Source organism: Amphiura filiformis, chromosome 11, assembly GCF_039555335.1.
Source record: "Amphiura filiformis chromosome 11, Afil_fr2py, whole genome shotgun sequence".
NCBI lineage: Eukaryota > Metazoa > Echinodermata > Ophiuroidea > Amphilepidida > Amphiuridae > Amphiura > Amphiura filiformis.
In genome coordinates, this window is record NC_092638.1 from 22445657 (window position 1) to 22459085 (window position 13429).

At 36.1% G+C, this 13429-nt stretch overlaps 1 protein-coding gene across 1 annotated transcript; it reads left to right on the plus strand.

Moving 5' to 3' along the window:
* The first annotated feature begins 3975 nt into the window (after positions 1-3975).
* Positions 3976-12418, plus strand: LOC140163556 (retinoschisin-like). The gene is made up of 4 exons (XM_072186870.1): positions 3976-4091; positions 8990-9321; positions 9743-10004; positions 12288-12418. Exons 1-4 carry the CDS (start codon positions 4037-4039, stop codon positions 12416-12418), a joined length of 780 nt encoding a protein of 259 aa, XP_072042971.1. The 5' UTR covers positions 3976-4036.
* The last annotated feature ends 1011 nt before the right edge of the window (positions 12419-13429 follow it).

Sequence of the window (13429 nt, forward strand, 5' to 3'; positions counted from 1 at the left end):
ACAGACAAACGGTCGACATAATCATGGTAACCATATAATTTACTATGGCAGGCTATCACGGAAGCAAATATCCAAAATTAACGTTAATTTACCAGAGCACCCAGATGGGAGATTTGGGCTACAAACTCGCTGGTCGAGTAATCCTTGCTTTCAATGCAAAAGGGACCTCGATTACAACAATGGAATTATCACCTATTTCTGCTGCTTGCTTTCGAGATAAAGTACTGAGTTTGACATTTTAGGAACATGACGTGAAAAAAGGTGAAATCAAAACGGAAATTCTGACAAAACTATAATAGATAGACCCACACGATGTGCTTTACAGAGTTGGAAATATCTTTCTTTAGCGAACTATATCATGATATTAGTTTGAAACGCTAAAAAATGAATTCCGAAAGAAGCTCGCGGTCGAAGATAAGGCCTATAAAAATCAAAAATCTTACACTAAAAGACACAATTTCATGCCTAATTTTGATACCAGGATTTAAAATTTTTTTATATCCAAGCACTATGTTTTTAACTGACATTACTGAAGAAAAAAAATATTGCTTTATATTTGAGCGAGAAAATTAATTTCATAGCAAAAAGGCATATCTCTGAATTGTGCTGAGTCCTATTTTGTAATACGGACTAACAAAAAAAAGGGAAAGGGGGTAGTGGTGTTGTTGCAACCTCCCTAATTTTCATTATATTTAATATATTTGGTACCAATGTATAGCTATGGATCTCCTCCATCCAGTAATACCAAAATAAGTACAAACATTCCCCCATGCAAATTTATGAAATTCTTGCCATGTACAAAAGAATAAGCGAAATTGATTTTCGCCTAAAAAGTTATAAGAACATGCGTTTTTCACCAAATACCTAATTAACAAGTAAAAGTCAGTTTACAAGACCAAAATGAAAATCATGGATGTTACTGTAGAAACCATTGGTGGGCCTCACCACCCCCTACCCTCTATGGTCATTTTTGATGGCTGGTCCTACCCCCGGGGTAAGGTGCTGAGGTAAAAATGTTATCACTTAATTGAGCGCAAAGGATGATCTACGATTAGCTTATGTCGTTTAGGCGATAGCGCGCGTGTTTTTTTTTATGACGGTTAAAAATCTTAGGGGGTTTGGTACAACCTCCCCTTCGCTGTTCTAGGGTCAACATCAATATGTTAACTTGAGTCACTATCATATTGAAGTGCCCTCCGGTGATGATGATGAGTTTCTAATACAAGCTGTATCAAAATGATTGCCTCATTCAAACGCACATTTGAACATACGTGCAGTGACCAGACTTATAAGTTCTTCTTTCTATTTACAGATCTGGGGTCCATTTCACTAAACTAAAAAAAGAAAAGTTTCCGGGTGACCACCCGATGAACATTCGGTGGTCATCAGAAACCTTTCGGGTACCTTTCCCAGAGTTATCCAAAAGTGCCCGCTAGCGGATACCTTGCGGATACCTAATTAAGTTATCCAAATGTTTTCGGGTGTACATCCGGAAGTCTCCCAAAAACTCAAATATTTCAAATGAGTTACCCAGAAGGTTCCCAGAAGCATAGATTCTTTGCAGGAGTTACCCGGTGGTTATCCGCTTTTAATTTGACCTTGAAACTAGCATAAAGCATCTTAAGAATGCATTGTGGGTGGGTATATGGTCAAAGGTCACTGAATGATTTCAAAATGGAGTAGCTAGCTGTTTGCAGTTGGAATATTTTGTGCAGAATATTCAAGTTAATTGTGGTCCAAAATGTATGTATTTACATGTAAGACATTACAAGATGTTTACTAATTAATCTGGAACATGCTGTAGGAATTATAAAGCATTGAATGCTTGATTTCATATGACAATGCAGGTAAGAAATTTATATGAAATGATTTGTATATTGATGCAGTCTTTATACAGTGTACCTAATATATGACACATTTGAATGTTTTAGTATCTTTTCTAGTAAATCAAATATGCTTTTGACAGTAAATTAATGTCAATTAAATTACTAATCATCCATCAGCTAATGTGTCAGTCAATTAACTGATATAACCTTTATGTTAAGATATTTGTTGTAAATAAATTATAATATTTGATATAAAAATTATAGGCTGTGTCAGTGATGTGATATCACATTTAGGTACTATAATACATGTATATGCTGATATCATATTAATTTGGTTATAAAGGTGTGTTACAAAAACCAAATCAGAAGGATATTTTTGTACAATATTAAACTACAATTACAATTGTACACTTTCAAGTTTCTTATAGCAAGATAGCACTAGCTCAACTGCCATGACTGCAGAGTTGTATTTCTCCAAAAATTACAATTCAAATAATAAGCTAAATTGCCTAATAAATTTGTGCATACTCATGAATTTGTATTTTTGCATTCCCCAAAAGGTCAACAGGAAGTCTTCAAAGAGGTCACCAGGTATATCGTCACCAAAAGTTATCCGCTAGGTCCCCGAAAAGTTATCGGGTAGTTATCCGCTAGTTCCCCAAAAAAGTCATCGGGTAGTTACCCGCTAGTTTCCCAAAAAAGTCATCGGGTAGTCATCCGGTACCTATTACCTGAAAGGTATCCACTATGGTTTCCCGAAATTTTATCGGGTAGTCACCCGCTACCTATCTAATTTGCATGTGAAATTTGCCGGTGTCTATTCGGTGACTATCGGGATCGGGAAGTTATCCGGAAAGGTCTCATTTTTTGATATGGGCAATGACAACACGATCACGATTTGTTTGCAGTAAAACGTGACCCCAGGAAGGAAAAAAAAAAGGGAGGGGGGTCACAAAATAGGTGAAAGGAAAAGGAGGAAAGCGAATAATATTGAACGAATACATATCAGACCCGAATTGTTTTCCTTTCAGTTATTTACTCCCTGTCGTACATACATTGCTTATTCCCCATGACCAGGGACAAGCCATTTGCGCGGAACTTTTTTTCCGCTCAATTCCGCGCAATTGGCTATTTTTTGCCTATGGGCAGGGATACATGATTTGCACTGAAAAAGAAGTTCCGCGCAATTCAGCGCAATTTGTTATTTTTTTCCGCGCAAATCGCCTGTCCCTGCCCATGACGCATCATTTGTTGCCTTATGTTGCACATTTTACCTGGTTTTTATTTGTAATGTTTGGACGTTAGGTCTTCCCAAAACAAATTACACGTACACATTTTTTGATTGGGGAATTCCAGAATGAAGTCACCTCAATGAATTCTTTGCAAGTTTATGAAAATAATGTCCTTTTGAATTGTGATTGTCTATATTTTTCCTGAGATTGTTTTTATTTGTTTGTTAGAACTTCCGTTTACCTTGTTGTTGTTTACTGCACAAAAAGTGCTGTTACGTGAATAGACAAAGTATTACTGCAAATTAGCGATTCAATTGAGCCCAAGGTGATACAAGCAACATAATTGCTATTAACTCGCTTATTATTTCACATAATTTGTCCTTTTTTACCTGAAATCTGATTTTTGCCAGGTTTTGATTTTCCTGGGAAAACAATTTTTTTTATAAAAGTTCGGGATTTCAAAAATGAAATAAGTTTTTTGCAAGTTGATAGCTTAGAGTATAAGTAACGATAGATTAAAACACGGTGCCTTATTATTTCAAATAATTTATCCTATTTTACCCAATGATTTGTTGCCAAGTTTTTATTTAAAGTGTATGTCTAATAGTTCCTGGTACAAAACAAAATTTTATATAAAGGTTCGGGATTCCCAGACTGAAGTAACTCCTTTGATTTCTTTTGGAAGGTTATGATAGATTAGAATATCTTTTTATATTTTCTTTTTATACTTCCTGAATACCTGCACCCCAAATGCCGATTTGTAAATAGCCAGCTACCAATGCATAAAATACAACGACGTTAAAGTTATTGTTGCGTGGTATTGAACTTGAACTCTTGCACAAGGAAGTAGATAGTAACCATAGCTAGTATCGTGTTAATTGTTGTTCATGATATAGCATAATCGTTGTCAATGCACAGTAACATTGGTTAAAATTCAATAACGAAATTTCGAATGGCAGATATTGAAAGTAAATCATCATGCTTGTCATCATTTTATTCTCTGTATGCTGCTCACTTGCTGTGTCAGTAGAAGGTTAGTAATTACCAAGTTGTATTTTGAAATAAAATTTGGGATTATCTATCAGAAATAAAAATGTAAACACTAAGCTACATGTAGTTAAAACCCCTGGTTAAAGCCGTACTCATTATCATAACGTTGAACCTTGTCGACGTAATTTTTATTCTTTGCACTCGGATCTCGGATTTATTTGACAGCCACTTTGTGGAAACGAAATAAATTATAAGAAGCTTCTCTTATTAACTGACTGACGCAAAGATTTGAACCGAACCACCTTATATTTTAGGCAAATATATATTGAAAATGAACTCTGTAATGAAAATCACATAGAAATCATATGTCACATTTAATTATCATTCTTTAGTGGCCCCCATCTGGCTAGTCTGGATCCGCCACAGGGGGCAATCAGGTCCCCCTCTGGTTACGCCCAGTGGCTTAGCTAGGGGATGGCAATGTAGGGGGAGCCGAATTGACCCCTAAGCATTTTCTCGTGTTTCGCACTCATTGAAGACGATAGTCATTTTAAAGACCGTTTGAAGATTCATTATTACAACGGTATTTGTGCAAATTATCGCGCGTTCCGCTCGTAGTTGTTTCAGAAATTGGGGGAGGGGAATGGGGGTGGTTGTGGTGGATGGGGGGGGTATTAGTTATTCTGTATCCTTGCCCCTGGGTGGCACAACACCTAGCTACTCCACTGATTACGCCACCGGTGAATTCCTTTAGCCAAGCAAATAGTTAGAAATTGATCGAATAGATTTGTTTTAATACTAAGGGACTGTACAACAATTATAAGCCCTGGGGAGGACAAAAATGGGGGGGGCAAGAATTTTGTGGCCAGCCAAAAGCGGGGAGGGGGAAACAATTTTGGCAAGCCGAGAGGAGGCAAGCGAATTTTGGCAAAATGAGGGGGGGGCAAAACTTTTGAGGCCAGCCAAAAGCGGGGAGAGGGTGGGGCAATTTTTGGCAAGCTGAGAGGGAGGCAAGCGATTTTTGGCACACATTCATGGAGCGCCTTTTAAATAAAACGCACTAAAATCTTGGGACAATCTTTTGTAGGCCGATGGTGGGGGCACCATTTTTTTGGCACACCGTGCGGAAATTTTACCCCAGGCTCATAGATATTGCACAGCCCCTAACCGTTGTTTAATCAATGAATTCATAATATTCTTATTTTTACACATCATTAGTTCTCTCTATTTCTAATGCAGATTCATTTAGTATTTAGGTGGTGGGATCATTTCTGCGTAATTATAGAGTACCGGGAGATTCACTCCATCATTATAAAAAATTATTTCAAAAATCAAAAAGCCCTTGGAGTAAAAATTGTAGCGTAATGATTAACAGACACAATTTCGATAATGGCAAACATTTTGTAATCCGTCTATCTCGAAAATCGCAATTGAAAATCTACGTATTAAGGTTACGTAGGGTAAAAATTCCACTCAACTTGTCTTTTGTTTTTTATTTTTTATTTATGAAGTATATGTATATATTAAACATCTCAGAGATGTAGATTGAAAAAATTGTATGAACAAAGTATTTTTAAAAATTATTTTTGTATATCAATATTTGCTCTAGATATCCCACAGCACTAATTCTTTTTTAAAGACAGTTCTTGTTTTAAGGGGACACTACACTAAATCCTTCTGCATTTGGTGTAACTCATGGACGAAAGAGAAGGTGTGAGGGGCTATCATTTTCTTTGGAAGGGGGAAACCCAAATATACATGGGGGCATGTGTTAGATTTTAAAAGGTATGCCAACATTTCCCGTCTCCCTCCTCTGCTCTCTGCCAGCCTAAATTTGCCAATATGCAAACTTTAAATGGCCTAGATATTTATATGATGCAAGCAGTAAATTGCAGATTTGAATGTTTCTGTAGTGTTTCCTAAGCCTTGTAAAGATGCACTGTAAATGTTTGCCAAAAACTGCTTCCCCCCTCCCCCATTCTACCCTCCCCAGGACTCTTGTACTTTCTTGTATTTTCACATGTATTTCAATGGGACATTTATTTAGTGATGTGCCCCCTTATAGTGATTATGTGTTGCCAGTGCATGAACTGGCAACCCTATCATTTTCATTTGATTTCTAAAATCACTTCAACCAGCACTATACCAGACAAAATCTTTAAAATAAGTACTATCACCTTGGCCCTGGTAACACTAACTAGCATTGTAAACAACTTTGCACATGGTTTGAACATGATATCGATAGTGTGGAAGTTTTGGCAGAAATTTGTCAATTTCTGCAAGTTTTGTGAAAATCAATTGATACTTCCCATGCAATAAGGATTATCAGTTGTAATACAGGAGCACTGCACCTAGAATATTTTGGGATTGTATATTGATACTGTGAAATAGCAGAAAATGTGAGTACTTGAAACTAAATTTGTGCATATCTCAAAACTCCATTTTGGACCATTTGGCCTGATATGCTGAGATAAAATAAATTATTTTTAATGTTTCCCTTAGCTGATTCATAAAATTTTGATATGCATGTGTTAGCTGATACTTCAAAAAAATAATGTAGGGAATAATTGTGTCGATACCACGTTTATTTTTGGAAAAACAAAATATTTTAGGTGGCTACGTGCAGCCAGTTTGCCCACACAAAATTTCAAAATCCTGTATAACCTTAAGTTTGCCTTTCTATAATTTAAATAGACTACGGATTTTCATGAAAGTGGTTTAAAATTAAGTGGAATCTTGAATTATATTTACGTATGCAATATTGTTTAAAACTACACTAAAGTTGTAGTTCTGTATGTGAAATAGTTAATTTCCCGATATCGTATTTAAAGTGAAAACCCAATAGACAACATGTTTGATATGATTTTTAATCAAGTTAGGCAAATTGATTAACGATTGTTGATGTGATAATATAAATTGATGTCTTTAGAAACGCTGAAACCCCAGAATGGAGGGCAAAGCCGTAGATTTACATCAGGAACACTGTAATAATTCGCAAACGCATCTCTCTCTAATTGATAACATTTTAAATGATTTCATTCATCAAGTGCATTTCAAAAATGTATCTTTTTTACATCCTTAAAGGGCATATATATTGCTCGGACAACATCATATCATTGGCAAGCTATTATTATGAGGATAATGAAAATGACTCCTTTTTTGAGTAAATAAGTCGTTTAAAATTGTTATTCCGCAAAAACAAACTGTAAGCGGTGAGTTCATTCGAACGAGACAGATTTGACCTATAAACTACAGTGACGTAAAAATATGAACATGGCCAGCTTTGCGAGAACGGACTGCCAACACTGTCAATGCACATAACGTATACTCGTTTTTCTATCAGAAAAAAACCCTCTGAATCAAGTATTAAAAATTTAATGGTTTTACACATAAGGATAAAATCAGGCCGCTTTTTTTAAAATTATATATTAGTAAAATGTGATATTAAAATTCATATGTATTTCAACTTGATGAGCATGAGAAATACTTGGACTAAAAAAAAAAGATCAATTTCACCGTACGATCAGAATTTGCCACGAGCATATTATATGACAAACAATTTACACACAAACGTGCTATAGAAAAGGTTTTAATATTGTATTTATTATGCAAATAACCAATTTCCATGGCACACAGGACTGTGTTCATCAATTGGGAACTAATCTTCCCAATTTTTCGTGGTGAAGGCTGTGCTTTACATACATAAATGAACATCAAAAGAGTTTTCTAGTGCTCATGATGTGCATATATATGTAATGCTGGTGTGTGTTGTCAAGTGAGCGGTGTTTAATATTATGATTTTTTTATTTGCCGTAATTTACCCTAAAAATGCCGTTATTGTAAGGTTAAAAGACCCAAATTGCACTACTTTTATCAAATTCGAAGTAAACCTTGAGAGAGAGCGTGGCACAATGGTTAGGGTACTTGCCTTTAGTGCATGAGGTCCCGTGTTCAATTCCCGGCGGTGGCGATTTGCTGGGATATTGAATTGGAAAAAAAAAGTCTGAAATTAATTGGCAATTTCTGTAGATTAAATTCAGACTTCCGCTCTCCCCATGGTTCATTTAGAATTGGGTAAATGAATCCTGAAAGTACTCCGTCCTTCGGAGGAGACGTTAAGCTGTCGGTCCCGTGTGCAGAGAGCCATACATGTTAGTGTACATGTATTTCGCAGCCAGTTTCGAAAAGAGTAGGGTGTTAACCCCTGACTGTTCCCAACTCGTCCCGGTGTTCAAATGGACCCCAATGGAAATAAGCTTCAATAGAGGCTTTCTTGGGTTATCCAGGGTTGTCAGAACCCGAACAAATCAAATCAAAAACCTGATACACACAAGTCTAGTTGTTGATATTATTTGGGAAATTTGAAAAAATATTAATGTTGGAAATTTAACAACAAAAACTAGCAGTACTGCGATGGTTTGGAAACGTAAACTCCGTCGCAGCCAGTTTGGTTACGCGTAACCAAAGTGGCTGCGCAGGAGACTTCTTTTCATAAATATACGTCATCGGTCTGTTGCATTGGAACTCAATATTTCGATTGAACGCTGAAAAGGGCCCTACGAGGCAGCACTTTACCAAAACCATTTGTCTTTTTTTTCAGGAGAAATACGAATAAAAAAATTGAGACAAGTGTCAACTGTTGATTTGATTTGATTTATTGATATTCCAGGATCGATCGTGCATTATCTCAAATGGAGACTGTGCTAAAAAGTGGCACCAAAAAACTACCTACGTTTTACAACTTATTCTTTTTAATTCTACACGTGTTAAAAACTGAACATCCTATATATGATCATATATATGACAGACACATACTGGTATTGAATGTCATATGCAAAATATGGTTCTTAAGTTTAAACGAGCAAAAGGGATTTATAATGACTCTCTTATGAAGTAAAGATCGAAAGAGGAAATAATAAAATAACATAATTTTCCATATAGAATCGTGTCAACCTAGAGCTCTTGGTATGGAAGACGGTACAATACAGGATGACCAGCTCACAGCCTCCTCAAGACATATATCCGGATATCGCGATTATAACCCTTGGGAAGCCCGTCTAAAAAATGGTGATGGATACTGGCGGCCACATGAAGATACGTTGGATATGTTACAAGACTCATGGATTCAAGTCGACCTTTTGGAAACCGTAATTATCACAGGGTTAGAATTACAAGGAAGTGGTCGGAGAGACAGGTGGATAACAGAGCTGCAAGTTCAAACTAAAAACACTGAAACCACGTGGACGTCTATCATGGACTCTACAGGCAACCGGGTGAGAATTAAAATCACATAAGTAGTTTAAGTAGTTTTAAATCAGTTTACAGAATATGACGCAATCATGTTTCCCCGCTATATAGCTACATTTTCATATCCTCACTGTAGATGCAAAATAAAGACAAGGGAGTTTCAGATATTTTAATATTTTTAAAACAGACTTTCTATTAATAAGCTTTCAACAGTTTTGCCGACTGAACATATTTCTAAAGGAGGCAAAAGCGAAAGTGATCGAACCCATGACCTAAGATAGTCTCTCTTTCGATACATTATTTCATGAATGGCAGGGTGAATGAGGAGTTTTTGGGAGACTCTAGAGATCAGTGTTAGTGTGAACATGAACATTAGGTTTGTGATAAGGTGAATAACGCAAGTTGCTTATTTCGTAATCACCGTTCTTTTTCTATAATTTCCTGTAGATATTTGAAGCAAATACAGAAGACCACGGGATTGTTGCGATAGTATTTCCCCAACCAATTAGCGCACGATATCTACGTATCATTCCAACAGAATGTGAAAACATGTGTGGACTTCGTTTTGAAGTGATGGGCTGTCTATTAGTTGATGAATGTGTGGAGGGCACGGATACATGTGATATCAATGCTGAGTGTCATGATCAAGATGATGGATACGAATGTGCATGTAAACCTGGATTCATGGGGAACGGTTTACAGTGTGAAGGTATGAATGAAGTGCAATGGATTATGAATGTTTTGAAAATAAAGATTCATTGACTAATTACCACTTCTCAATCGATAAATGAATATTGCTTCCTATAACCCATGGGACTTTAACCTCTGGGGTCGGGAACAGTGTAAGTTTGTAGAACTAGCCCTGAAGCTATTGCAGTTTCTAAGCTAGGACTGTTTCAAGCTGTTACTCCCTGAATCACATGAACTTTGACGAGACTACCCCAAGGCAACGCTAGGTACCAAAGGGTCTCGGTCTAAAAAGTTTGGAACATGAACATGATGAGGTTGCTTTAGTTCCTATGAAATGACTGAATAACTGACGTATAATTGACGTACATTTATTATACGTCAATTTTTCACTTAAAAGTACTGTAACGGTAATGTATGATTCCGATCAAATTTTAATTTTGTTATGCTTTGCCAAAATTATTACATGATGTTAGTAGTAACTGCGAAAGAGTTTTAAGCCAAAATAATGGGTAAAATAAAAATAAAAAACCCACACACTTAGCCACTTGACTGTGGAGCTCTATGGGGGAATTGAGGAATAAAACCGGGGATCCACAGCTTTAATCAAACGCTCCTAATTTGATTAATCTTTCACATGTAACCATGTAACATATTTCGGCATAATTATTATGGGGGCCCACTTATTTGACAATTCTGATTTTCAGAATTACACGTTTAGTGACCGCGAAATCTTGCGAAAAGCAGGAACTTTGCTAGGTTACTTTGTCCAATGTTGCTACATTTATCGTCTGATCTGTTATTCATACACAGCATCTGTTTGTGTTCATTCTAATCTAAACTCAACGGAAACTACAATAACCAAATTACCAAGTTTATATAGATAAATATTAAGTTTGACATATCTAGAATGTACTGTGCTTGAGTTAGTAACAACAAAGTCAAAAGTCAAATTTTGTTCAAAAATATTTTTAACCAACAATGTTACCTCTGACTTTCTCACTTTTAATAACTTAATAACGCTACATCCTATATAAGGCAAATTACAAGGTGTCCCAGAAACAATTACTGAGTGAATAAAATTGAACGTAAGTCGAGAACTAGACATCAAAATCAAATAATTTTAAATGTAGCGCATAGCCTATTTTATTGTGCATCACATATTGATACCACGCAACATTAATGTTGAAGTTTTAAAAGATTCAAACTTTGCATTACAGTTTCTTGGAAATATTCCAAAAACATTAATGTGTGTGAGAATTTTTTTATAACCCAGATGGAATTCTTTATGCAACATTTATATCAACATTAACGAAAAAAGATATTTACAAGTACCGAGCATCATCTTCATCTTCTTTATACAAGCTTTCATTTTCAATGCCGTGGAGGTTTTCAAATTTGAGCAAAACCTAACCAAATGTTTGGCAAGAAACAGATGATTTAAAAAGAACGAAAAGGATTTCACGGTACAAAATATGAAACCCATTGACAGTAAACTACTATTGCGCATTGTGTTGAATGATCTTTCTTTCAAACTTGGAATGAAGTGAATTGATGTATGCGTTATGTAATCGCTCATTTCTTCGCAATCAGTCGCCCGATTCCAGTAACATTAGCGTATAAGATGCAGAATAAGATGGGCTACACGCTGATATTTATATTTTTAGATTCTGATGTCTATTTCTCGACTTACGTCCAAATTTCCGGTAATTTTTTCTGGGACACCCTGTGTACATTTTCTGAATCCTTATGACAGAGGAATAAATTCATTGGTATCAATTTGAGCAAGTTTGAAATTTGAGCCTTTTGGTTCAATTGCTTTTCACTCATTTTTTTTTTGTGTAGTTCGCGATGTTAATTACATGTAGCAGTGCAACATTGCCCTCCTAAGTGTTACCTCTTAATTCCCGAGTGCACTTACTATGTATAAATAAGCATTGTTTAGATAAAATCGCTCGTTATTCATTAGTCAACTCCTTCAAAAAATTTGTTCATGTTTTTATGTTGTCGGCGAATGTACTCCATTCTTTGTATGATCGGTGTCACTTGTGAAGATGGAATCGTTTCTTACATTTTGTGGACGTGCTTCTGGATATTCTAATGACATGTGCCAATTATTCACTAACGATTTTACATTGTTATCATTGTTGTTAGTGATCTTAGCGCTTCACATGCGCGATGCGCTGTATAAACCTTCAGATACAATCGCCTTTAGACACAATCACATGCGCAAACTTAATAAGTTAATTGCCATGACACATATTTGCATATGTAAAAGGTTTTATGTTTTGTTTTGTGTTAACAGATATCGACGAATGTACTTCTTCCCCTTGCATGAACGATGGGACTTGTGAAGATGGACAGTTTTCTTACAGTTGTCGATGTGCTCCTGGATATACCGGTGACACGTGCCAAACAGGTAGTATAGATGAGTAAATGGGGAGCGATCACTCAAACGGGAAGAATCACTGAACAGAAAAAATAATATGGAGATTTATACCATACTGAATTACTGTTTTATTGTTCCTCTCACCCCACACACACCAAATAAGCATCTTCTACATGGGCCTATTTTGTCCCCACCCTTGCTGTTTAGTTTAGCGGTCCCTGCTAGATGAGTAGATGGGAGCGTTCACTATAACAGGAAGAATTATTGAACAAGTAGAATCAATTCAAAAGGTACATTTCTATTTATCTAAATCTGTCTCTTCTTACATTTCTCTTTTTTCTTTCTTTTCAGTTTCTTCTACATGGGGCTATTTTGTTCCCATTTTTCAAAAATATTTGCTGCTTAGCTTGTGATTTTCCGTTTCCATGTTATTTATTTAACCCCATTCCCGTTCCATTTTTTATCTCCCCTTTCTTACATTTCGCTTTTAGAATTTTTTTATCTGCTGCTTAGCTTGTGAATTTCCGTTTTCATGTTATTTATTTATTTATTTATTTATTTATTTATTTATTTATTTATTTATTTATTTATTTATTTATTTATTTATTTATTTATTTAACCCCGTTCCCATTATTTAATTCTTTCTTCCTTAATTATTTTTGCTTCCTTCCTCCCTCCCGTACCCTTACGATATTTATAGTCTTCGTAGGCCTAATCCCGTTATCCCATGTCCCGTACCATAAACCATAACCCCGTACACGCCACTTGACTATGCGCACCCGTGCGTGCGCGTCAAGTGGCGTGTACGCCAACTCGCTACCGCCAGACACGAGGACGCGTTTGTTGGCATAGACCGTAAACAATTTTACCCGAAAAACACACTTTTTTTACTGATTTTGAGGCCAATTTTTGACCGTTTTCAACCAAATAAAGTTTAAACACGTTCCCGTATATTCCTTGATCTCCCGTGTAAATTTGGTGATATTTGGATCGAAACTGACAGAGATTTTGCGTAGACCCATCCACCCCCACACCCACCCACGAACATACAACATTCC

What these genes read in the sequence shown, in the direction of transcription:
- LOC140163556 (XM_072186870.1), top strand. Translation starts at nt 4,037, where the DNA reads ATGCTTGTCATCATTTTATTCTCTGTATGCTGCTCACTTGCTGTGTCA. An exon ending in ACTTGCTGTGTCAGTAGAAG is followed by an intron (nt 4,092 to 8,989) that starts GTTAGTAATTAC and finishes TTTTCCATATAG; the next exon opens with AATCGTGTCAACCTAGAGCT. An exon ending in TGGACTCTACAGGCAACCGG is followed by an intron (nt 9,322 to 9,742) that starts GTGAGAATTAAA and finishes AATTTCCTGTAG; the next exon opens with ATATTTGAAGCAAATACAGA.